At 36.4% G+C, this 27,832-nt stretch overlaps 1 protein-coding gene across 3 annotated transcripts; it reads left to right on the plus strand.

The window, feature by feature from the left end:
- LOC306864668 (mitogen-activated protein kinase kinase kinase 15-like) lies at positions 1-27,706 on the plus strand. Of its 3 annotated transcripts, XM_079408821.1 has the most exons (31): positions 1-790; positions 2,408-2,547; positions 4,110-4,133; positions 6,552-6,632; positions 7,319-7,512; positions 8,542-8,710; positions 8,795-8,901; positions 9,026-9,196; positions 10,610-10,722; positions 10,818-10,977; positions 11,062-11,212; positions 11,330-11,437; positions 11,522-11,571; positions 12,706-12,801; positions 12,891-12,978; positions 13,058-13,191; positions 13,955-14,082; positions 14,176-14,306; positions 14,388-14,493; positions 15,853-16,010; positions 16,521-16,704; positions 19,779-19,956; positions 21,096-21,270; positions 21,366-21,551; positions 22,600-22,705; positions 22,789-23,020; positions 23,957-24,072; positions 24,428-24,537; positions 24,656-24,732; positions 26,227-26,290; positions 26,544-27,706. In XM_079408821.1, the coding sequence occupies exons 1-31, from the start codon at positions 484-486 to the stop codon at positions 26,553-26,555; spliced, it is 4,056 nt and encodes a 1,351-aa protein (XP_079264947.1). In that variant the 5' UTR covers positions 1-483; the 3' UTR covers positions 26,556-27,706. The 3 variants fall into 3 exon arrangements, with proteins under 3 accessions (XP_079264947.1, XP_079264946.1, XP_079264948.1); XM_079408820.1 differs by lacking the exon at positions 26,544-27,706 and having other exon boundaries at positions 6,555-6,632; positions 26,227-26,413; XM_079408822.1 differs by lacking the exons at positions 6,552-6,632; positions 26,544-27,706 and having other exon boundaries at positions 26,227-26,413.
- The last annotated feature ends 126 nt before the right edge of the window (positions 27,707-27,832 follow it).

Below are 27,832 nucleotides of genomic sequence, written 5' to 3' on the forward strand. Positions count from 1 at the left end.
ATCTGCTCCAGATGATTTAATAGTGACTGTACATGCAGTAACCGCCGCGAGCCGTTCCTCGCGCTCTAGATTTGCGCAGTTTTGCTTCGCTTGTGAAATAGACCCACGCCTGAACGCAAGGACATACGTTTGAGGAAATGACCGGGTCGTGCGTTTTGCAGAAAGGGCAGGAGGAATGACTTCCTCAAATAGGATTGTAATGCGTGTCTTTGGAGACACAGCGCGCGCGGTGCGCCTCAAGTTCGCCTGACTTTCTGCACTGCATTCACAAAGCGTTTTGTATAATTGCATAACCGCTGGCGCAAACGAGATAAAACTGGACCACATTGTAATATGTAGTGATGCGCGCTGCTTTAATGAATCGCAAGACGTCACAGCCACGCGCCTCTCCGTGCCACAGGTGCGCACTAAACTTTGGTTATTCATAATTGATTAACTGCGGGAAGAAAAGGAGGACCGCGCAGAGGGACAATTACTCGCACTATGGAGATCATGTCCAATCAACCTACATCAGAGGCTGGTGGCGACCACACCGCTGCGGCTTCCATGTCTGCAGGCGTGGAGAGGACTGATGTGACCAGCCCGAGTCCGGTGACCAAACAGAGGTCCCTGAGGGCGGTTTATGTGCTGAATGATGGACTGAAGGCAGTGGCTGCGAACAGCCCGGAATCCGGGGCGCTCCAGTGTCTCCAGCGCGCCTGCGACGCGGAGAGTGCCATATTAACCACAGTGACTTTCGGACGATTAGACTTTGGGGAGACAACAGTGCTTGATACATTTTATGATGCAGGTAAGTTAACGTGGCACTGCAAGGCTTTGGTGCTCAGTGCGCGACAATAATTCCTGCAGTCCCACAATTCTGCATGCGGGATGTCTCCCTAAACTGGCACTTCCAGTACAGGTCTTCTGGTTTTTCCAGAATGGACTGATGAGTTGAATCAGGTGTGTTGGATTAAGGAAGCATCCAAAATGACTAGTTTTGAGGCTAATTTGTTTCCACAAATTAGCCAATTCTGCATGGTACAGGATGTAGAAAAGTAGAAATTCATTGGCACATTGAGTCTGTTATTGAATTAATAATCGAACATTGAAAGCTTCCAAAGAGAAATATGTAAGTAATAGTGGGCAAAAAGATTAAGAATCATAAATAAACAAAACAATACAAAAAGCAACATTATCAAAATTATTGTTAAATAATGGCATAGCTCTATGATTTTTATATAAATGAAGAGTAAATAGTAATATGCACAGGGTGTGTGCATGTATGTGTGTGCGTAAGTATATCAATATATATATATATATATATATATATATATATATACACACACACATACATTTAATCAAACATAATAAAACAAGGAAAAGCAGAAATAATAGGTTATAATTATAATATATAGCTTATGTATATATATTATAATTATAATATATAGATTATGTATATATCATTGCTAAAAAAATATGTAAAAAATACATTTACATTAAATTAATACATTAAACAGTATAATAGTTCAGAAAACGAATATGTTTTTCTAAATGTGCTTATGCAAGATGCAGATTGTCAGGCTTAGGGTCATTGGGCTTTCCCATGGGAGGGTGTTACTATTTGACAATCTCTCTCAAGGAATATGAGTGCAAATAGGATCTTCTGCCTCCAGCACATTCCTTTCCTGGAATTTATTCGCCAGGTCTAGTATGAAGTCTCTCTCTCACACGCGGGTGTGGCTGCACACATTACTCTGAGTGATCAAAACACTCTTACATCTGAGCTTTGGGAAGGGGAAAAGACCAGCTTTTTTCAAGTTTGACCCTGTGCATTTTTGTGCATGCAGAATGTAGCTCACGTGCAGCACTTTTTCTGGAGAAGGAACTCTAGAGGACCAGAAAAAGTGTATTTTAGAGCTGAAAATATGAAGTCTCATTTTTCAAAGCAAAAGTGTATGAAACATCCTCTCTATATAGCATTCTACATATCAGTTTCTTGTTATTGCATTACCCCCCCCCCCCCCAACCCCCCCCCCCCCCCCCCCCCACACACACACACACACACACACACCCAGGACTGTGAGTCATGCATCAGCTCCTGGTTACATCAAGTCTGGTCTTGTATTTTGCAGCTTACTCTGTAGTATGGTTTTCAAACACATTTTCAGATGTTTGCATAGTTTCCATAGAATAAGCACAGATTGTGTTTGACTGGAAAAGAGCAAATATGGCCATATGCAGTAGAACAAATATGCCCTTAGGACTACTTTAAACTGACAAAAGGTTATTTAAATATTGTATTCAATGGAAAGTCATAATACTTTGAAATTGAATTGAAAATGGATGTTCTTGCAGTATACAGTGCACACTATATGCAATACTGGGATTCTGCATGCATGCTTACTATGCCTCTGTTTAACTGCAGACATTGCAGTTGTGGACATGAGCGATGTGTTTAGACAGCCCTCCCTGTTTTATCACCTCGGTGTGCGTGAGAGCTTTGACATGGCCAACAATGTCATCCTCTACCACGACACGGACCCTGACACGGCACAGTCACTTAAGGTGAGAGTTACAGTCTAATACACACACACACACACACACACATAAAACACATATGCTTACCTAGCTATCTACAGAAGGACATATCATAGGCTTCTATTGTTTTTAAAGGGGGTTTGGGTCGTTTTTCACATGTTCAGTGGTTTTGAGAAGGCCATATGAAGGTTGACTTCCCCAAAAAATATCTCTTTGTCACTTTTTTTTAAAGGCCAACCAAGTAATATGTGGCCTTGGACCACAAACCAGTCATAAGGGTCAGTTTTTCGAAATTGAGATTTATACATCATTTGAAAGCTGAATAAATAAGCTTTCCATTGATGTATGGTATGTTAGATTAGGACAATATTTGGCCGAGCCACAACTGAAAATCTGGAATCTGAGGGTGCAAAATCAATATGTGACCCTGCTCCAGGGTCACATATTGATGTAATAATCAATACTGTGAGTTTAAGGCAGGACTATCTGTTTGTCCAAATGATAGAAGATAGGGAGTTATAATAATAATATTAGTATTAACAGTTAGTTAACAATTAGTTAATATTAACAATTAGTGCTGTAGTGCTTTAAATAAAGATAATAATAATTAAAAAGTACCTTTCCCCTTTTAAAGACATCTGCAAAAAGAGGCTTTGTGTCATTTAACTAATTTCTAGAAAAACAAATAATCTTAAAAGTTACTTTTCACTTTAAAGACATTTACAAACAGAGGCTTAGTCTTATTTAACTAATTTCTCGACAAAAATGTATTTTATTCATTTAAAATAAAATTCCTTAATTACCTTTCCCCTTTAAAGACATCTAAGCTGTCTTATTGTTTTATTCAGCTAATTTATAGAAATAAGTATGTTTTTCTTCATTTAAAATATTGATAATAATAATAAAACAAGTTTTCTTTTTTCAACTTTTCTTCTTTAAAGATGTTCATAAAATGAGACTTTGTCTTATTTATCATTTTTTTAAATCAAATATAGCTTATGAATTACATATTCTTCTCATAACATTTTCTAAGTTGCCACACAAATGCTAGCAAGGGTTGGTGGGAGGTTATACTCTCAGGCCTATAGGCTGTTACACTCACATTTGGTATTTCTGTCATCTGAACAAAGAGGCCGCCCACTACCAGGTCCTGACCTGCTATTCTCAGTTTAGGAGGGAGTTTGTCTTTTCTGGGCGCTGGACAGTAGAGCTGCCAGAACAACACGGCCTGTATTCGAGCTAAGGCATGCAGTAAGTCCCAGGACAGCTGCACATGGCCACGTTTCCACAGAGACATTGGAAGGCATGTGTTCTAGCATACTGACATGATGACAATAACGCATGGGGAGGAGCGTCACGCGATCTGTTTGTGTATTTGTAAATGTTCTGTTATGCTGCTGTGTCCAGCTGATTCAGTCAGGTCTCATTCACTGCATCACATGACCATCAGTCATGGAATAAATATAATAAATGGCACAATGGCAAAACCTTTCCAGGTGGTTTGGGTCTTATATAATACTGTGACATAAAGTAATAGGCATGTACATTTTTGCAATTGAATAATTCTTTATTTTATTTTTCTTGCATAGGACATGGTGGCACAGAAAAACACAGTAAGTATCAAAACATTGCTTGCAAGACTGGTAATCTGATGAAGTTTGAGGACAGGCTGGCATCTGTTGTTGGTGTGCCGAAACCTTTGTGTATGAGACTATTTTTGGAGCTCTTATGACATATGTTTACATGCTCTTCTGTGCCTTAAAATATATACAACACTTTACATAGTGAGCAGATCATTTCCTGAACTCTCCTTTATGCACATACACTAACCTGTGAGTGGACTCGAGGTTCTGGTGGCTCACTGTGTCCCAGTCAGACTACTGCTGATTCTGATGAACTCATAAGGGTTCTCGAGGTGTCATGGTACTTTTAGTTAGTGGGTGTTAGTTGTTTTGATAAAGGAGAGGGTCATTGAGTGCTAGTCTTTAAATAAACCTCTTATATTGAATGGCTGCTGAGAAGTAGCTGACCTTGACAGCATTTTATAACTATGTGATTCATTGAAATGGCCCAAAAACAAGCAAAAGATGGATCTGTGCTAACTATAACATCGGTTATGTGAACAGAAAGGAAATTCTATGTTTGCCCTTATTCTTTAGGAATTACCCCCCCCCCCCCCCCCCCCCCCCCTTTATCTTTTCTCAGCCTTAAGTAATAGTTACAAATTCTGTCATTGTTTACTCAATCTCATATTCCAAACTTGATACAACTTTCTTTGTTCAGTGGGTCACTGTTTTCTATCCAGTTACAATGGGTATTGCATATTTTTTGAGCTTCGAAAAGCATGGAAAAGAACCATTGAGCGCTATATTTCAAAGTCTTCTGGGGTCATATGATAGTTTTGTGTGAGGAGCAGGGTGAAATTTAAATCTGTATCTGTGATATTAACTTTCAAGTGAACTGTTGACCATGCCTGTTCATGAGTGAATCATTCAGACCGATAAACTGGATTAACCACTTCATTGAAACGATTTGACTCAAAAGAATGATTGATTTTCAAATTGTTTCATCTCTCATGAACACCAAGGAAAGCTAGAGCGGTTGTCAAGATTTTCAGGAAATTGTTATTCATCATTGCTTAAGTAGTCAAAAGTTTTTGAACAGTAAGTTTTTAAAGAAGTCTCTTCTGCTGACCAATCCTGCATTTATTTGATCCAAAGTACAGCAAAAACAGTAACTGTTTTCTATTTGAATATATTAAAATGTAATTTATGTGATTCAAAAGCTGAATTTTTCGCACCATTACTCCAGTTACATGATCCTTCAGAAATCATTGTAATATTATGATTTGCTGCTCAAAAACATGTTGAAAACAGCTGAGTAGAATGTTTCAGGTTTCTTTGATGAATAGAATGTTCAGGAAAAACAGCATTTATCTGAAATCTAAATCTTTTGTAACATTATAAATGTCTTCATCATCACTTTTAATCAATTTAAAGGATCCTTGCTAAATAAAAGTATTAATTTCTATAATCCCCCCCCCCCAAAAAAAAAAAATTATACTGACTCTGCATTTGAATGGCATAGTGTATAATGTTACAAAAGCTTTTTATTTCAGATAAATGCTGATCTTTGAATCCTGAAAAAATGTACTCGACTGTTTTAAATATTGATACATTTAATATATTTAATACATATATTTGAATACATTTTAAAATATATTCAAATATAAAGCAGTTTTTAAACAGTAAAAATATTTCACAATATTAATTATTTTGCTGTATTTTGGATCAAATAAATGCAGGCTCGAGAATTATATTAAAAACCTTAAAAATATTACTGTTCAAAAATGTTTGACTGGTAGTGTACATCAGTTCCACTCACCAGTACTTTCTTATTCTATTAGTATTTATTAATATTTGGAATTAGCTTTTGTTTTTATAATTTTAGTTTTCATTAAAAACAATTTTGTCCTTTTGTCATTTTAATTTTTAATTAATTTTTTTTCTATCTAGCTTCAGTTTGCTTATATTTCACTCTTAGTTTGTTGGCAATTCATTTTTTTTTCTCATTTTTGTTTACATTTTTTATATAATATTTAAATTTTGTTTTATTTCTGCTTAATTTCAGTTAACAATTTTTTTGTAATAGTTTTAGTTGTTTTAGTTAGCACAACACTCATACAACGCTGTTGTGGGGCTTCAGAAGGCTTGTAATATAGAGCATGAGTTGTTTGAACTACTTATTTGATACTTTCATCCCTTTGAAGCTATTCATTTGTAAATGCACAGGAGAGAGTTATTCTACTAATGACATTTCTACTAATTCTACTAATTTCTAAGAAAGAAAATCCCACAGATTTGGAATGACATGAGGATGAGTAAATGATGACAGAATTTTTGGATGAAATCCCTTTGGCTTACTCATTCATCTGTATCTTCTTGCCTTCATTAGTACTCTATAGACTGTATATTATTTTTCTGTCATTCTCTTTTCCTTTCTTTCGCTCTTATTTTGTCTGTTACCTGGAGAAGGCTGCAAGGCCAGTTAAAATAGGTTTCCCATGGGTCCAGTTGCCTCCCGAGTACAGGGGCTCCGGCCTAAGAAACAAAGTAGGTACAGCATGCTAGCATGCTAGTGCATGCTGGGAAAATCCCATATGCATGTACTGGAATGAGAGTGACCACTTTTGTCTGTAACTGTCTGACTCACTTCCTTTCAGTCTGGCTGACATGTTGAGGAATTAAGAGCTTAAGTCAGTGAGTTATTTATTGCTGAGAAACTTGCTTACTTTGAAATTATTAATCTTTACAGTTAAGTGGATCCAAAGACTTTAAGTGCCTGCATAACAAAATCACAGAATTTATAATATAAACAGCTGTACGTCATACATATAAACCATCATGCTTCAGCTGAGAATCAAAGGATTTGCTTAGTATCTATGATTAGACCACATGCCTAACCATTTAAATAGTCTTGAAGTGTATGATGACTGTTTGACTTGAAAGAGGCTTTAGGTGACCCCTTACATTTAAGGCGTTGATGTGGCAGTGCTAAGATGCGCTTTGGCTACCTCCTCCATTTCACTCTATAATTCTGGGACAGAACATGATCACAAAGGTGTTAACAAGATTTCCTTGGCACTTTGAATTTCTTGAATGCCAGCTGCTGAGTACATGATCACTAACACACAGACAGTCTGTGCTTTTACACAGTGGTGTATTATATGACATGTCTAAGAATATGTCTATATTGCATTTTTAATGCACAAATTTAGAATCTGTTTATCTTTTTTTAGGCGTCCAGCGGGAATTACTATTTCATCCCGTACTTGATGACGCCCAACAATGAGTACTTGTGCTGTGAGAACGTGGCCCAGCGGAGAGCATCAGAGTACATGCAACCCAACTGGGACAACCTTCTAGGACCTCTGTGCGTCCCATTGGTGGACCGCTTCGTCAACTTGCTCAAAGATATTCATGTCACGTCTTGGTATGACTGCTAGCTTTATGATAACTTTTGACAGGATGCCCATTCTCAGAGGATCATTTACAGAGTTACGAAACGGTGTCATGCCATATTTAGCTAAACATAAATCAAGCAAGCATCTTCCAGTACTATATGAATGATTAATATACACTACTTAAAAAAAAAAATAACAACAATAATGCAGTGGAATTCTGTATCTTGTATTGAACATTGCATCATAGATCTAAACTAGGTGTCAAATGATCCTTGTCATCCCTGGAGTAAAGAAATGGGACTCAACCCAAATGGGATATAGCGCTCAGATTATATGAAGTGAAGTGACATACTGCCATGTATGGTGACCCATACTGGGAATTCGTGCTCTGCATTTAACCCATCCAACGTACACACACACACACAGCAGTGAACACGAACACACACCCGGAGCAGTGGGTAGCCATGCTGCGGCGCCCGGGGAGCAGTTGGGGGTTCGGTGCCTTGCTCAAGGGCACCTCAGTTGTAGTATTGAGGGTGGAGAGAGAGCTGGACATTCACTCCCCCCACCTACAATCCCTGCCGGCCCGAGACTCGAACCCGCAACCTTTGGAGTACGAGTCCGACTCTCTAACCATTAGGCCACAACTTCCCCAATATCATCAAGACAGACGAGCAGAAGTGCATGCAAGATTTATTAAGAACTTCAATAACTTCTAACAAGTGTAAGGGTGTCCTTTCACCTTGAGCTCAGATATCAGAAATCTAGAACATCCTTGTAGATCATATTGCCAAGATTTTCACATCCTGTAACAGTACAAACTTGTCTCAGATTTGGATTATTAGTATGAAGTCTGACCCACTTTGCAGCTGGCCAAGAACATGTAAAGTGTCCAGCCACGGTTTATTTTGTTGTTGCATGATGTTTAGACGCATCACATGGTCAGTGAATTTCAGAGGTCTGTAAGCATCCCATTTGAAGTTGATACTACCTACAAATTTATCCACAAACACTAAATCCCATTCTATCTTCTGTTATATTTTCTTTCTCCCTGACAGTGCTTCATATAAAGACACGCTGCTGAATGACATCCGAAAAGCTCGAGATAAATACCAGGGTGAGGAGCTGGCCAAGGAGCTTTCCCGTATCAAACTCCGCATCGACAACACTGAGGTTTTGACTCAGGACATTGTTATGAACTTGCTATTCTCCTACAGAGATATACAGGTATGTACTACTTTATAAACAAACCATGTCTAAAAATTAAAGACGTTGTTGTTGGCTTTAATGATCTTTGGTGTGTGTTTTCAGGACTATGATGCTATGGTTAAATTGGTACAGACCATTGAGATGTTGCCAACCTGTGACTTGGCCAACCAGCCCATGATTCAGTTCCACTATGCTTTTGCGCTCAATAGGTGACCACAAATCTGCATTGTGTGGTATATTCTCCTATTCATATGCTTGGCAAACAGACATTTATCCTTTACAGTCTTTTGATCTCAGGAACAAATGCATTTCTGTTTGCGCGTGTGAACACAGGCGTAACAGCCCAGGAGATCGAGAGCAAGCGTTGCGTGTGATGTTGCAAGTTCTTCAGTCATGTGAGCACCCTGCACCTGACATGTTCTGCTTGTGTGGCCGCATCTATAAGGACATCTTCCTCGACTCTGACTGCAAGGACACCAAGAACAGGGAGAACGCCATCCAGTGGTGAGTGAGTCAAATGAGCGTCTTGAAGCTCACAATTTCAATATGTTTAAAGGTGATATCTGTTTTTTAATTAAAGGGATAGTTCACCCAAAAATGATCATTCTGTCATTAATTACTCACCCTCATGTCGTTCCAAACCCGTAAGACCTTTGTTCCCTTTCGGAACACAAATTAAGATATTTTTGATGGAATCTGAGAGCTTTCTGACCCTGCATAGACAGCAAACTGACATGTTTAAAGCAGTTACATTTAAATTTGTGTTCCGAATATAAACAAAGATTTTATGGGTTTGGAATGCCATAAGGGTGAGTAATTAATGAATGAATGAATGAATGATGCATTTATATAGCGCTTTATTGTGTATTGCTGTACACCCAAAGCGCTTTACAATCATGTGGGGGGGGTCTCTCCTCAACCACCACCAGTGTGCAGCATCCACTTGGATGATGCGACGGCAGCCACAGCACAACAGCGCCAGTGCGCTCACCACACACCAGCTACAGGTGGAGAGGAGAGTTATTGAGCCAATCAAGTGTATGGGGATTATTAGGAGGCCATGATAGACAAGGGCCAGTAGAGGGAATTTGGCCAGGACACCAGGTTTAAACCCCTACTCTTTTACAAGAAGTGCCATGAGATTTTTAATGACCACAGAGAGTCAGGACCTCGGTTTAACGTCTCATCCGAAAGATGGTGCTTTTTGACAGTATAGTGTCCCTGTCACTATACCGGGGCTTTAGGACCCACACAGACCATAGGGTGAGCACCCCCTGTTGGCCTCACTAACACCTCTTCCAACAGCAACCTAGTTTTCACCGGAGGTCTCCCATCCAGGTACTGACCAGGCTCAACCCTGCTTAGCTTCAGTGGGCAACCGGACTTAAGTAGAATTTTAAGCTCGTAAGTAGAAAATTCAAGTAGAATTTTAATTTTTGGGTGAACTATCCCTTTAAGGAATCTCTTATATTGGGCTCTGTTCACTTGAACCATGAACAAGAAGCTGCATTAACTGTGTTAAAAACACCAAAAGACTCTAGCAACTGCATTAAATGCACCAAAACAAGAAGTATGTGCATCAAATGTGTCAAAAACACCCAAGTAGTTGAATTATACATGCTAAAAAAAAAGAATAAGTACTAAAGTACTAACATTACCCAGAACACCCTAGCAGCCACATTACATGTGCACAAACACCCAGAACACCCTATCAACAACATTAAATGTGCTATGCTGAAACACCCAAAATTACCAAGCAGTTGCAATAAATGCACTAAAGTCACCCAGAACACTCTAGTAGATGCATTACATGTGCTAAAAACACAGTATCGCCCAACTTAAATGTGTTATAACACCCAGAGCACTCTAGCATCTCATTAATAAAAGTAATTTTGTATTTATGCATGTATGTTGTAGGTATAGAAAAGGCTTTGAGTTGCAGCCCACTCTCTATTCAGGCATTAATCTGGCAGTGCTGCTTATAGTGGCTGGACAGCAGTTTGAGACTTCCATAGAACTCAGGAAGATCGGTGAGGATGAACACATTTCCTGTTTCCTGTTTCTCTCAGAACATTCACTTCATTAACGACAGGTCACACCTTCTCACCTTCTCGTTCTTTCTTAGGTGTGAGGTTGAACAGTCTGCTTGGCCGTAAAGGCAGTCTGGAGAAGATGAATAACTACTGGGACGTTGGGCAGTTTTTTACTGTCGGCATGCTGGCTAATGACATCCCCAAAGCTGTGCAGGCTGCAGAGAAACTCTTCAAACTCAAACCACCCATATGGTACATATAGAATAAATCATTTACAGATATACATTAACTATAAGAAATAGAGTTGGAGCAGCTCACATTCATTTTATCTTTCAGGTACCTGCGATCAGTCGTCCAAAACCTTCAGTTGATTCAGCATTTTAAGAAGCAGAACACTGAGCATTCTCCTCAAAGAGAGAGACTCAACTTCTGGATGGACATTATCGTGGAGGCCACACAAGGAACCACCAACGGCCTGCGTTTTCCGGTAGTACACCACTTCACATGAGTATCTTCAGTATGAGTATTCATATGAGTACCCGGGTCCACACCTGTATTGACTGAACACCATTTCATGGACCTTGTTACTTCTTCCACTACGCAGGTGTTGATTCTGGAGCCAACAAAAGTGTACCAGCCCTCATACGTGTCCATTAACAGTGAAGCTGAGGAGAAGAATGTTTCTATATGGCATGTGTCGCCTGCTGAGACGGTCTGTGGTTTTTTTGAAGTCATGTTTGCTGTATAATTTTATTTTGCATATATAATATCATATTCCTAACCGACATGGTTGCAGAAGGGAATACATGAGTGGAACTTCACAGCATCATCCATCAAAGGCATTAGGTGAGATTGAGATTCGTTCTCTCTGTCTCTACCTCTCAGTTTCAGTTTTTTTTTATAGTCTAGAAACAATATTTAAATTAACCTGATTTTAGGGTTAGGTCAAGGGCTTAAAAACATTCCTTATCGACCTATCATTCCTCACTGATTTTAGATTAGGTTAAAGATTTAGGAGGGTTAATTCTGTGTCTGTTTGACAGGAATGTTGCTCAAGGATAAACAAACAAATGCTTAAGTAGGAACTAGTTCTACTTGATTTACTTGGCAAAAACAAAACGAAACTCAGAATGCCCAGGTAAAAGATTTTGTTCAACAGAGATGTACAATATTGGTATCATTGGTTTCTTTTGTTTTTTTTGTCATATTGGTTGATACTGGTTATTTGATTGTGCTCATTTCTCCTCTTTTTGCATTTAGATTAATGCTCACTGCAGTGCCGTTACTGTTAATTAAAACTTTTAACAATATTGTTTTATTTTAATTAAAATAAAGCTGAAATAAAATAGGAATACTTGATGAAAAACTGTTTGAAAACTAGAACTAAAATGAAAAATGTTGCTTTTGCAACTAAGTGAAATAAGTTGACACTAAACACTGAAAAATGGGTAAATAGAAATATTTACAGAACTAATAAAAAAGACAAAAGCACATACAACATTCTTAAAACTTTAAAATAAAGCAAAAAAGATCATTCAAAATATTAGTAAATACTATAATAGTATATAAATAATACTAAAATAACACTGGCCCACTTAATGTTGATCTGTAAAAGCACTAATAACACCATAAAATGTATTTTTTAAAAAATGTATTCCATTTTCATACTGTTCATTATAATGTGATGATGGTTCAATTTAGAATAGTATTTTTTTTATTATTATTAATTTTTTTTTCTAGTGTGTTTTTTATTGGCTATATTGGCTATCAATCAGTCATAACATGACAATTCCAGAGTTTTATTATTAGTGCATCCCTAGTGTTTATCCAGTCATCTTCAAACAATGTCTGAAAACTAGCAGATCTCTGACTTTCTACGTGATTTAACTACAAGTTGAAACTCCAGTGCTTTCCATTTAAATGTAATTGATTCGTGATCTCAGAGATGTGAAACAAATCTTGCATTCTTCCACTCTCTAGCATCTCAAAATTCGATGAGCGCTGCTGCTTTTTGTATGTCCATGACAACTCAGACGACTTCCAGATCTACTTCTCCACAGAGGAACAGTGTGGAAGGTTAGTTTTCCTGAAGTTTATCGATTAGCTTTTAAACTGTGGTGCTCGTGGAGGTAACCGATGTGTGGATGGTTGTCACTTATTTGAAGGTTCTGCTCCATGGTGAAAGAGTTGATCACAGACGGATCAGGAAATGCTGTTGAGCTGGAGGGGGAGGGAGATGGGGATACCCTGGAGGTAAGAGCTTCAGAAACTCGCCTATAGTTTTGTTGGATTTGTGAGGCTTGGTGTACTTAATTCCTGAATTGTTTTGCAGTACGAGTACGACTACAATGAGAATGGCGACAGGGTGGTTCTGGGTAGGGGAACTTATGGAGTGGTCTATGCAGGGAGAGACCTGAGTAACCAGGTGCGCATTGCCATCAAAGAGATCCCAGAGAGAGACAGCAGGTGAGACCAGCAGAGCAGACCAGCATGGATGTTCACCAGCATATGTTGAATATTTGGATGCAGTTGTTTTTTTGTCAGATGAAAATTATTTTACTGACCCTTATGTCATGCCTAAACTGTAAAATGTTTGTTTTATTTTTGTCCGTACAATGAAGATAATTGTGCTACAATGCTGTTTGTAAAAATATCTTATTTGGAACATGAGTGAGTGAGACTGAGAATGTTCATTTATCTTTTTAACTGTACAGTTAAATTAATCTTTTTAAAATACATATTGAAATTATACTAGACTGTGAAAAAAAAAAATCGCAATACACCTTTTTGGAGTAAGCCGATTCCACCTGAAATGGAATATTTGACCATTAAAATAAATAAATAAATAAATAAAAATAAAAAAATTGTGTGAGACTTAGTTTTATTAATATATAACTGATTGGATTGTGAAAGTGGTCTCTGACAGATGGTAGATTTTAGATGGTATTTTACATGATGTAACACATTGTTACTGTTAACTAAAACTATCAAAAATAGTTTTTTAAATGGAAAGAGCTTAAATAAAATATAAATATGAGATGAAAGAAAATTTGAACCGTTGCCTTGGCAACTAACTGACTATTAGGAAAAATCTAAATAAATGAAAGCTAAATAGAACTATTAAAACAATTCCAAATGACTAAACTAAAATATTAAAATTTAAGCTAATTCAAAATGCGAATAAATATAATAGTATTTAAAAATACTAAAATAATTCTGATACATGCAGGTATTCCCAACCACTGCATGAGGAAATAGCCCTCCACAAATACCTGAAACACAGGAACATTGTTCAGTACCTGGGCTCGGTGTCAGAGGATGGATATATTAAGATCTTCATGGAACAAGTCCCTGGAGGTACATGTATAGTTTCTGACAAAAGAATATCAAATACGTCTTTTCTACTTTAAATTTGATTTGCTCTTCATATTCATCATTTTTGCTCTGCAGGGAGTCTGTCAGCATTGTTACGTTCAAAGTGGGGTCCTCTAAAAGAAGCCACCATAATTTTCTACACTCGGCAGATCTTAGAAGGACTTCGTTATTTGCATGAGAACCAAATCGTTCATCGGGACATCAAGGTAACTATGACAAATCCGTTGGATCTATATTTGGGTGCCCTCAAAAATGTGGATGTTCATTGACCGTTCAACTTTCCACAGGGAGACAATGTCTTAGTCAACACCTACAGTGGAGTGTTGAAAATCTCTGACTTTGGCACATCCAAGAGGCTGGCTGGAGTCAATCCCTGCACAGAGACGTTCACTGGTATTTCTTTCACTTTTCATTGTGTTTTTTTAAATTGCAAAACGTGTCTTCCGTGTGACCCTCTCCCTGTTCCATTTGACCCGTGCATCATACATCCTGGTTCTCTTGCCAGGTCAGGGTTTAGGCTTAGTTAAAGTTCAGTCTATCATTAGCCCCACCAAACAGGATCTAAGGGAGTTTCATTCCTCTTGCTTTAGTATGTACTAAGGCACCTCCTCCATCCCAACACAGTCAGGATGCATTTATAAAGTGTGTAATAATGCTCTAAATTAGGGGTTTAGAAAGAGGTGCATGGAAAAAGTTTCAGAGAAATTTTCTGTGAGAAAATTAAAAAAATAATAATGACTACTTTTGAATGAATACGTTGTTTAACCTTAAAAAAAATCTAATGAATTGAACTAATTTAAAAATAAATAATTTGACACATATACACTACTTTTCAAAAGTCTCTTGCTGAATTTATTTGATCAAAAATACAGTAAAAACTGTAATAATGTAAAAAATATTATTACAATTTTTTTTAACAATATATTTATTGATTTTCCACTAATTGCAAATCACAAACTGACATCAACAACATCCATTAATTTGGGGCTTGAGAAAAGAGAGAACAAGAACAAGCAAAGTGAAGAAAAAAACTGCTTGAAAAATATAAAGTCCAATTTCAGCATATTGGCAGAAGTTTTATTATTTCAATTTAAAATAATAATAATATTTTGTATTTTAATATATATTTTAAATTGTAATTTATTCCTGTGATAGCAAAGCTGAAATTTTAAGAAACATTCTTATTACACAGCTATTTTTTTTTAAATGTTTTTTTAAATAAGTCTCTTATCGCTCACCGTGGCTGCATTTATTTGATCAAAAATACAGTAAAAACTGTAAAATGTATACCTGATATGGTATATAGCTACCTTTATATTTTAGAATATTAAAAACCATTTCCCATATTTTAAAACCCTTGCAAAAGGACTAAATTGGCCATACACTGGTGTGGACTGGTTCACCTCTCCAGGGCTTGGATAACTCTTATTTCCTGACACAAAATAGACATCGTTCCTTCCAGTGCGGTTAGCGATTATGAGTCCTGGTCACTGGTAACATGAGAATGCCTCCTGTGGGGGAGTAATTAGATTAGCATAGCGTCTGAGACAGGAGTGTGTTTGTGTTTCATTAGCAACTGCTGAAGCATCAGAGCAGGTGCGCTCATCTGTCCTCCCCCTTGCCTTCCACTGTCGTTGTCATCACTTTTGCGCTTCTCTCCTTGATTTATTTTATTTTGTGTAACATAATGTCACAGCACATTCTTATCTAATAAAGTTCTGCTTTTCCCCTGCCCTGTAAATCTCTGTCTAGGCACGTTACAGTATATGGCCCCTGAGATCATCGATAAAGGCCCTCGAGGTTACGGGGCACCTGCTGATATCTGGTCCCTGGGTTGCACTATCATAGAGATGGCGACAGGCAAACCTCCTTTCCATGAGCTGGGAGAACCACAGGCTGCTATGTTTAAGGTATAAATATTTTTACTTAAAAATTTAAAATAGTCTGTTAACACAGATTTTGATTTGATTAAAAAAAATATTTAAAATAATTATTAATAACACAAGTAGATATGTTAATAATAAATAAATATGTATTTTAATTTTTTTATTTGAGTCTACTATTTGGGGAAAATATATATAATATATATAACTATATTAATAAAAAGTTATGTATTATATAAATAAATATATATATATATATATATATATATATACAGTGCCCTCCATAAGTATTGGAACAGTAAAGACAAAATTGCTTTGTTGGTTGTGGAGTCAAGACATTTGCAAATATGATTTAAAAATGGATATGAGACAAAACTACAGAATGTCATATTTTATTATTAGCCGTTATATACATACACACGGCAATATGTTTTTAAAATACAGATGCAAAATTTTTTCATTTGATTAGTTGTAAAATATTGTATTTTCCATATTTTTAATCATCTCCTCCATTCGTCTCTGTTCTCTTTGTACCAGGTGGGCATGTTTAAGATCCATCCAGAGATCCCAGAGTCTCTTTCGTCAGAGGCCAAATCCTTCATCCTTTCCTGCTTTGAGCCTGACCCAAATAAACGAGCGACGGCCGGGGACCTGCTCAAGGATCTATTCCTGCGTCAAAACATCAAAGGCAAAAAGAACAAGATCGCTTTCAAACCCTCAGGTAACGTCTAACATGCTTTCTGCAGCTGTGACCTGGGTTGACCCTTCTGGTCACATTCATGGTGTGTAAGGCATTTTGGGCCTTGTGAGAGAGCACATAGAACATTTTTCGCAGGCAAACATGCAGAGCTGCCAAACTCTCCCCCCATAGCCCAGCACGCCTGCATCTCACTGCTGTCTGGGAGACTCATAACAGGTCCGAACTGCCCTCAGCCGGCCTCTCACACTCCAGATTGAACTTACACAAGAGATGGGTAAACAGGATCTGGGAAAGGGGAGGAGACAGAAGAAAATCAACAATACGGCCTCACACCACCTTCACAAATGGTTTCCATCCAGCCACTCATGTCAGCTGTCCCGCTGTCCATGGAACGCATTCTCAGGGTTTGGTGTTTCACATAAACATGCGCTCTGCTTTCATAGAAAACGCTCACCGTTTCTCTTTGACATTGTCAGTGAGTGACAGAAGTGAGCTAGTGAGCTGCCTACTGCTATCCAAACCGCCATTTAACCTCATAAGTGAAAAGCTCTTTACATAGTGAGCAACATAAATAGCTCCTTGCAGAGAATAGTACAATAGTTTGATGTTAGCATGTTGCTAAGCTAATGGCTTGACGCTAAGCTAATGTATTTGGTTAAACATTTTAATGACAATGGCATATTTTTATTAATATTTTTTAGTTTTAAATTAAATATAAGTTATATGTTTACACAACCATTTAAAAGTTTGGGGTTAGTGAGATTTTTTTAATGTTTCTGAAATAAGTCTCTTATGCTCGCCAAGGCTAAAAATACATTATATTGTGAATTTAAAGTGCGCCTATTATGCCTTTTCGAATATTACCTTTCATGCAGTGTGTCATGTAGTAGTATGTGAACATAAACTTTCTGCAAAGTTGTGAAGCCGAAAGTGCACGATATATAAAGTTATTGTCTATCAAAAAAAAGAGTCGTTAGGAATTCGAATATTTTTCTGTTACGGCTGTACGTCACGAAGTAACACATGGGCATAGGTCAATTTGCGCTGTATGTGGTAGACCAATCACAAATGACTGCGCCATCTGACCAATCACAGCAGTGAGGGCTCACGACTGATTCTTTGAACTGCTTCGCACGAGTCATTTAGGAATCATTTAGAAATTATGTAAAATTAAAGCTATTTTTTGAGAAAACTAAAGTGTTTTTTGACCTTGGATGCATGTAAACCTGTTTTAGGAGACTCATAAAACAATATTGGCTACCTTAAAAATGGCATAATAGGGGCACTTTAATAAAACCTTTTTTTATTTTGTTTAGTATATTTAATAATGTAATTTATTCCTGTGATGACAAAAGTGCCTTCCAGTTTTCAGTGTCACATGACCCTTCAGAAATCATTCTAATATGCTGATTTGCTGCTCAGGAAATTTAATATTGAAACAATTGTGCTGCCAAATATTTTTGTGAAAGCTTCGATCATTTTTTTTTTTTTTTTACAGGATTCATTTCATTTTTTTACAGGATTTGTGCATTTATTTGAAATATAAATATTTTGCCGCATCTTAAATGTATGACATTTTGATCTATTTAATTCATCCTTGCTGAATAAAAGTTTTAATTCCTTAAAAAACTGTAGTGTATAATCAACATTCATCTTGAATTAATTTTTTCAGGTTATTACAATGCTTTCTTTCACAGAATTTCTCCAAAGGGTGCATGCAATTCTGCATTAACTTGGTTAAGTTTCCTCTTAGGAGGAGGTTTTGGAGCAAAGAAAGAGCTTTGTAGTCCTGGTGTCTTCCCAGATTTGTTCATTAGACTTCATACTTAAGTACAGTCCAAATATTAATAACACAATGTCTCCTTCTTCCTTAATGCCATCGAATCGGCTGCTTTGGCTTGGATTCTCTGTGTAACAGTATGGCAAGGTTTGTATCTGCCATCTGTTTTCTATGTGTTTTTGAATATCATTAGCTCATAATTATTGGTGTTTTGCTGGGTACTGGTGATTGTGTTGAGTTTATGCTCTTTTATTGGTTCTTCATGCCATCTTTTTCATTCTCTTAACTTTTTTGTTTTGCTTTCTCTTCTCTGTGGTTTAATATTAATTAAATTTCAGTGTTTTATCTTACCTTAATTACTGTAACATTGTGGGTAATATTTTACAATAAGGTCCCATTAGTTAGTTAATGCATTAACTAAAGGTACAGTATTATTAATCTTTGTTAACGTTAGTTCATTATTAGTTCGTGTTAGCTCAGGTGCGAAATATTAACAGGTAAAGCTTTTGATTTTAATAATGTATTAGTAAATGCTGAAATTAACATTAACTGCTTTAAAAGTCTTTTTCCTTGTTTGTTTCATATTTACTAATGTAGTTGACAAATATAAAAAAAATCTAATCTTATTGTGAAATGTTACCATATTCTGCTATTATATATTGTGATAGAAATATCTAGTGCATTAAATTAAATTGGAGCTGTCAATGATTAAGGTTGTTTTGTCTTCGTGAATCCACTTAATCACCATTTATTATATAGTATTCATTCACATTTTTTAATAGGTTCGAACTTATGAGGGAAAATAAAATGCAAAAATGCTGTGAAACTCTGATCTGTCTGATTGAATGTCTTTGAGTGCATATGTGACACTGGACCACAAGACCAGTCATAAGGGTCAATTTTTCAAAATTGAGATGTATACATAATCTGAAAGCTGAATAAATAAGCTTTCCATTGATGTATGGTTTGTTAGGATAGGACAATATTTGGCCAAGAGACAACTATTTGAAAATCTGGAATCTGAGGGTGCAAAAAAAATCCAACTGAAGTTCTTAGCAATGCATATTACTAATCAAAAATTAAGTGTATTTACAGTGGGAAATTTACAAAATATCTTCATGGAAGATGATCTTTACTTAATCTCCTAATGATTTTTGGCATAAAAGAAAAATCAATAATTTTGACCCATACAATGTATTTTTGGCTTTTGCTACAAATATACCCCAGCGACTTAAGACTGGTTTTGTGCTCCAGGGTCACATATGTGTGCATAAACACACGTGACCATGTATTGTTTGTGTTTTCCTCCCTTTAGACTACATCCGCAGTGTTTCATTGCCAGTACAGCTTCAAACGGAGGCCACAGGGAGCAGCAGCAGTGAACCGGGCTCCGTGTCTCCAGACTGCGACTCCAAACAAGATGTGTTCTTCGAGAAGAAAAAACGCTCTAGCTCAGAAAACCTCATCAAACCACCCAACTCAAACTTCCTCAGGTGAGCTCAGAAGATGAGCACTAAGGTGAATACAGGGCCTAACAAGGGTCCTCAAACCGGTCCAGACGAGTTTAGGTCACGCTTTGGTCAGCGATAGATGTAAGTGTGTATATGTATGCGCTTATGTGAGCGTTTGATTAGCGTCTGGAATGTTAATGACGTGACTGTGTTTACGGAGCTTGAGTATCCGCGGCCGCTTCAGCTCTCAGACCAACAGTAAATCAACTTCCTGGGCATGAAGCACTGAGGTCTGTCCTGGCAGCTAGTTGACTCCTTGGAAACGCTGTTTAATTAACGCGGTGGAATGAGGAGACAGGTGTGCTGGGCCGTGGTTTCTGGGCAGGTGTATGTACGTGTGTGTAATGAGATAATGCCTTTTACAACAGGTGCTCTCTGGTTGCTCATAAAATAATCCCATGAACACTTTACTGACCACTTCTTCACCTCGGTTTCAACGCACACACACCAAATCACAGAGCAGTCACACATTAACCACGTTTCCTCTTTCCTCTAAAGAAATCATGGTTTTTAATCACCACTCCAGATTTATATATACTTTGGCTGCTAATTTTAACATTGATATTTGAGATGAGTTAAATGTTTAATATGGTTAAAAGCACAGTTAGTTAATTTGCCTAAACTGACATTTTAATTTAATTTAATTTCATTTCATATTTATTTTATTTAAGTTTTATTTTATTTTATTTGAGATGAATTTTGGGTTTCAAATTTTCTTTTTAGAGTTAAATTGTGATTTTATTTATTTATATATTTATTTATTTATTATTTTTTGATAGTGCTGGAATAATGATGCTGAAAATTTATCCTTGCCATCAGGAATAAATTACATTTTAAAATATTTTATTAAATATTATATATATATTTTTTTATTATTAATTTAATATTTAAAAGTTATTATATATTATCCATTATTTAAAATAATATTTTACACTTTTTATTGTATTATTGATTAAATAAATGCAGCCTTGGGGAGCATAAGAGACTTCTTTCAGAAACACTGAAAAAATCCTACCGACTCCAAACTTTTGAACAGTACTGTACATAATGTTACATCTGCATGAAACGATTTATATTCATATGTTGTCACTGAATCAGTGTGAAATGTGTGTGTGATTCAGTGTTCCAGATGAGAGTCCTACAGCAGAAGACCGCAGCTCTCCAGCCTCCTCTGAGAACAGTGACTCTGGGCTCTTCCTGCTGAAGAAAGACAGTGAAAGACGTGCCATACTCTACAAGGTCCTCAATGAGGACCAGGATAAAGTGACCTCCAACCTCATGGAGAACCACATCCAGGTGTGTATCCCTGCGTATTTGACTGTGTGTGTGTGTGTGTGTGTGTGTATGGTATGTCTGAATCATACAATGACGACTGTGTTCTTGTCTTTTAGGGTCAGGAGGAGCTGAAGTTGTCAGTGGACCACATCAAACAGATCATCTGCATCTTGCGGGACTTTATACGATGCCCTGAGCGACGTGTCATGGCAACAACCATCTCAAAACTCAAACTGGACCTGGACTTCGACAGCACATCAATCAACCAGATCCAGCTGGTTCTGTTTGGTTTCCAGGACTCTGTGAGTGGAGTGCAGTATAAATAATATTGTTCTCAAATGCTACTGTACAGTATACAATCTCAGTTTCCTACCCAGGCATGGTACACTAGCCTATTGATAAAATCCTGTTTATGCTGCAATATACATTTTTTAAACCTTAAAGACAGATGTTCGACATACCGTACCATTCAAAAGTATTTTTTTTTTAAATAAATGAATACTTTTACTAAGCAAGGGTGCATTAAATTGATTAAAAGTGACAGTAAAGACGTGTATAATGTTAAAAAAAATCTACTAGATAAATTCTGAAAAATAAATGTATCATGATTTTCACAGAAATATTAAGCAGCACAATGTTTTTCAACATTGGACATAAGATTCCTGAGCACCATATCATCTTAGAATGGTTTATGAAGTATCATGTGACACTGGAGAAATGATGCTGATAGAAATCCATTATTTTACATTTTAATATTATTTTATAATATTACAATAATTTACTATATTTTGATAAAAATGTATTCTTGGTGAGCGTAAGAAACTTCTTTTAGAAATATTTTAAAATCTATGTGTTACATCCTCTTTTTAATTCATTTAATTAAATAAATAATTTTTAAAGAATGATTTTTAATGAACAGTGCACAGAGCCACTAAGAATAACTTTTATATTATATATCCAAAGCTTTGCTTTTGTATTGTGTTTTTATTGATCTTATTCGACTTAATTCATTTTTGCTGAGCTGATTTATTCAGTTATTTTACACTTATATTTATTTCCCTGCATCCTGCCATATTTTGCTTGTATTTATTATATTATACTGTGCCTTCAGTTTATATTATTGTCAAATATTGGAGAAATCTAATGCAAGAAGATACATGATTGTTCTTTTCTCTATAGTGTTCAACATTATGGAGAATATTTTGCTTCAAAACATTAGTTGAGTCTGTTCTCTGATATTTTTGTTAGTGCCTCTTTCTTGTGCAGCCTCAGAGTATAAGTGTCTCCCTCCTGTGGTTCGGTTTGAGAGTGATGAGATTAATATTCCTCTTTCATAACTGTTTGTTGCAGGTAAATAAAGTGTTGAGGAACCACCACATTAAACCTCACTGGATGTTTGCCATGGACAACATCATCAGACGGGCTGTACAGGCAGCTGTTACCATTTTAATTCCAGGTGTGTTAGTGTGAGAGAGGGACAGAAATGGAGAAAACAGAGAACTTGTTGTTCTGATGCTTTTGCATCTGTCTCTCTTCTAGAGCTGCAGACACATTTCGGGCCTGCGTCAGAAAGTGAAGGTGCAGATAAGGACGCAGATGAAGTAGATGAAGTGGATGATGGGGACTTTGGATCAGTGGCACGTACCACACAGGAAGATCAAGCCCTCACGTCTGGAGTAAGCACCCTCAGCTCAGTCATATCCCATGAGACTCAGCGGCCACAGCAGCTGCTGGGAGCCCAGCTTGGACACCTCAAACAGGAAACCAGCAGGTACACACCATGCTTCCTTAAAAAACACATCATTCTGAGACAATTCTAAGACAGTTAAATATAAGCAGTATACAAAATACGCTTGTGCCGCCCCCTCCAATGGTGAGTAAATGACAAAAAAAAAAAAAAATATATATATATATATATATATTGACTAATAATAAAAAACACTTAAGTAATTAACATTATTTACTACAAATATACCCTTACAGTTCAATAGTTTGGTTTAGAAAGATATTTGTGTTTTTGAAAGAAGTCTCTTGTGCTCACCAAGGCTGCCTTTATTTAATGAACAATACAATAAAAACATTAGTTTTCTGAAATATTATTAGGATTTATTATAACCATTTTCTATTTTAACATGCTTTAAAATGTCATTTATTTCTGTGATCGCAAAGCTGATTTTTTCCCTTCTAAAATCATTCTAATATGCTGTTATCAATGTTAAAAAACATGTAATATGCCGTTAATATTTTTGCGGAAACCATGATAAAAATTTTCAAGACTTTTTGATTAATAAAAAGTTCAAAGGGACAGCATGCACTTAAAACAGAAATATTTTGTATCATGTCTTAACTGAAAAACTTTGATGACACTTTTCTGAATAATACAGTAAATTAATACTTAATTACTCAAAAAAAACCTTACTGAAATCTAATGTGTATTTGATATATTCCAATATGTTTTAAAAATATTTGCAATAAATTCTGTTATATTTCAAATTATTTACTTGTCTTTCTTTGTATTTTTGTGAAAAACAATATATGCAAGATAAGAGAGCCTCTAGTTTTAATTATGGAGTTTAATGGTTTTATGATGTTTTTCAAATGTGTTCTGTCTTTTCTTGTTGGGTTTAGTCAGTGAAATGTGATCTTATATGGCTAGAATATGCTCATAATGTTTGAATAGTGTCTCAGTGTTATGTTGCCACTTCAGGTTGCTTGAAGAACTGGTACAGAAGGAGAGAGAATATCAGCAGGTACTGAGACAGACTCTCCAACAGCGGGTACACGACATCGAGCTTATCAGGATCCGACAGCAGCCTGCTGCAGGTTAGTTGTGTAACTAAATCACACACATGTATTGATTTAGACTTGCTTATAAGCCATTTAGTCTGTCTTTATTTACACTAAAACCTTGTGTATGCCTGTGTGCTAAGGTAATAGGTAACATTTCAACTCACCCCTATCTGATTTCCAGTATCCTTTTCTGACCTCTAGAGTTGTTTATAACCAGTTTATGGTACAAAGCAAATACAAGTTCTGTTAAGAGAAAACTAGTGAGTCGCTGTACTGTCTGCTGCCTACACAAGCAACTTTCTAAATAATACAGAACCCAATAAGTGACTGACTTCAAATGCGAATGTGAGATCTTAATATTCCTACATCCTTTCTTTGCCCTCAACAGAGACTCCATCAGCCCCCACTATATTTCAGATTGCCACACATCCAGAGCCTGACAAGAAACTCACTGACTGGCTAAAGGAGCAGGGTGCCGACTCTGAGACCATAGACAAGGTGAAACATGTCACCCTAAACACTGCCTATATTGTGTCATTCCCACGATTAGAAAATGACTCACTGTTTGACGGAAGATTCATGGCAAGTTCTTGTGGTTTCTGTTTGTGTTTGACAGTTTGTTGAAGACGATTTTATGCTCAGTGATGTTCTTTGTGATGTTACTAAAGAAGACCTGCGCTGCCTGAGGCTTAGGTGAGGGCTTAATTTGTAAATGCTGACTGATTGTGTGTTCTGTTCCTTTGCATATAGTGGCCCTAATTATTTAGTCACCTATGCCACTTGAAATGTCGTAAATATAATAATATTCAATATACTAAATAACTGGAACATGTAAGTAAATGAAATTATATGGAATATTTATAATATATAGCTGATAGGTTTGGGATCAGTAAGATGTGTTTTTGAAAGCAGTCTTCTGCTCACTAAGACTGCATTTATTTGATCAAAAATATAGTAAAAACAGTAATACGAAAATGATTACAAGTTAAAAGTTTTCTTTAATATGTTTTTAAAATGTAATTTTTTGAAGATAAATTTTCAGCATAATTACTTCAGTCTTCAGTGTCACACGATGCTTCAGAATTCTTTCTAATATGCTGATTTGCCCCTCAAAAATATTTATTTTTATGAATATTTTTATTTTATGTTGCTTAAAGTTTTAGTGAAAACCATGATTCTTTAATGAATAGAAATAATTTATTTTAATATTTTGTTTTAATTCTTAACATTATACGTACCTTTACTGGGACTTTTAGTCCGTTTAATGCATCCTTGATGAATAAAAGTTTTTTCATTTATTTATTTAAATCTTCTTTATTGTTATATATATTTATAATAAGGGATATTTAGACTCTATAGACTTCATATAAATTGTATATTTATCATTTATAAATGTGAACTAGCCAAAAAGCCAAAATGGTACTTTTATTGGTGCACATTATACAATTTTAACCACAAATCACTAGTCAGGAAATTTGCAAGAATTCAAGTAATTTAGTACTGAAGAGCTTTTCCATTTGTTTTCTTTAAATGTTTATGCTGTGTGGGTAAACATGCCCACTGCAGGAAGACACAAAATTGATGGCTTCAGTTAATGAGTAGTTTAAAAATGTCTCCCAGTTAGTTGGTGTTTAATGTGAGACCAAATATTCTTTATAGGGTTCAAATCTGGACTCCAACCAAGCCAAAACATGATCCTGGTTGTCTTTGCAGTGTAGACAGGAGCATTTTCTTGTTGAACAATAACATCTGATTGTTCCTCTTTAGACAATTTCTCAGTTGTGGCAAGCACACCATTCTGCAATATTCTTTCATACTCAAAAGCATCATCCTCCATGCTTCACTGTGATAGAAATAAATTGTATTTCTCACCAGATCTTTAGACACCTCTCTGGTGCATTGCATACCTTAACTCCACCGATCTGAATCTTACTGAATCAAACTTACTGTATTCAGATAAAAACTTTGTTCTGTCTTTGATAGACAGCAGTGGCTTTTTAAGGAATGCATTTGCTTAATTCTTGCTGATTTCCTTACAGGTAGTTTGTGTTAAGACGATTAAAAGCTTCATGTTCAGCCTTCATGGGCTTGGCCCTTTTTTCCCAGGATTGTACACCTGTAGTTAGTCGTTGTCTCTAAGAAGAAGTCTGCAATTAATACAAATATTTCATTTATTTCCCACTATAGGGGAGGATCATTGTGTCGCATCTGGAAAGCCATTCAGAGACACCGGAATAAAGGGCTTAGAAAGGTGAAAAATGACGAGGGAAATTCAGAAGGATGAAAGCAGCTGGAAGTTGCCGTTCACCAATACCTGAGCCAGCATAATACATCCCTATAATGAGAGACCCTTACTGGCCCAAACCTTGTAATTATGTCACGCTCTGCCCCAGTTGGACATGTTTACATGTCTTTCCGTTATGACCTAATGTTTTTGTGCTACTTTTAGTATATGTTTTCAACCTCTCCAAGATTTACATCTCATTTCCATTTGATTTCAATAGGAAAACCCATGAGGATGTAAACGGCTCTGTCTAGGAAAGACTGCACTTTCCGCTTTTTACATTACCAGGCCAGGAAGGGTCATCTGACCCTCTCCAAGTAACTTGGGAACGGGCCTAAGACAGCAAAGCAAACGGTGTTACCTACTTAACGTAGGACTTCAGATCATGCCATTTTAAATGATAGAAAGTCTATCTAAGTTTCTATTTGTTTTATCTTATCAAGTCTGGAAAATTGTGTTATTCACATTACCTTACTTGAGTAGCACTCGAAACTTTCTTGTACTTCAAGTGTTGCTTGACTGTCATTTTTTTATAAAAATGTGCAAGACCAGTCTTGCTAAAAGCAAACCATGTGGTTTTCTTAAACCGCCATCCACGTTCCACAAGCATGTATCCTCTTTCTTAAGAATGAAATGGCCTATTGTGTCAGTAGCAGTTCCAATTCAGGTTCATTTAGCCTTTCTACAGTCTGTTACAGATCTATATCATGCGCTGAAGATAGAATGGATCAAAACCCCGAAAGTGCTTGTCCCAGGTTCTCAGATTATATCTATGATTTTTTTGTTGATTTTTTTTTTTTTAACATTTCAGCTGCAGTGTTTGAATGTTTATGCATTGTATGCGTTGATCTATTGTGGCCACACACCACTTTCCTTTCCTTTCCTTTCCTTTGTGGGAACGGTAGCACTTTGAGCACCAATGTTCCATCTAAGGTATTTAAATTATTTCTCTTTTGTGGGCATCAAAAATGATGTGACGATGGAAGATGTCTTTCTTTGACTTTTGACTAAAATGATTTGTAAACTGGATTTTCAGGCTGCGTCTGAGACAACTTGTTTCTCTGAATTGCAAAACACTTCAGGTGAATAAAGTTCAGACATGCAGAAGACACACTACTGAGCTACTGCAATGGCTGAAACAATTTGTTTCCCATTAAATGTCACATGGAAGTTATTAGTTAAAACGAGTCATTTGACTGCCTTCAAATATTTGGCATAGTTTAAGCAATGGAAAATGTTGCAATCGATGGGAACGTTGTCAAAAGGAAAAGACCTACATCAAGAATTAAATGGAAATGTAATATTTTATAAGGACCTAAACATTGTTACTGTAACAGTGCCTGTTCTGTATCATGTAAAGGAAAGTGTTTTCTGTACATTTTCAAATGTGTCTCTGTAGTGTTGTTTATTAGTGATTGAGCTTACTGTTTTAGATCCAATATTAATGTAGCTTAATGCTTTCCATCGCTGAAATAATGTGATTTGTCGAATTGTACTACTGTTTTAATG

Source organism: Barbus barbus (assembly GCF_936440315.1).
Source record: "Barbus barbus genome assembly, chromosome: 46".
Lineage (NCBI taxonomy): Eukaryota > Metazoa > Chordata > Actinopteri > Cypriniformes > Cyprinidae > Barbus > Barbus barbus.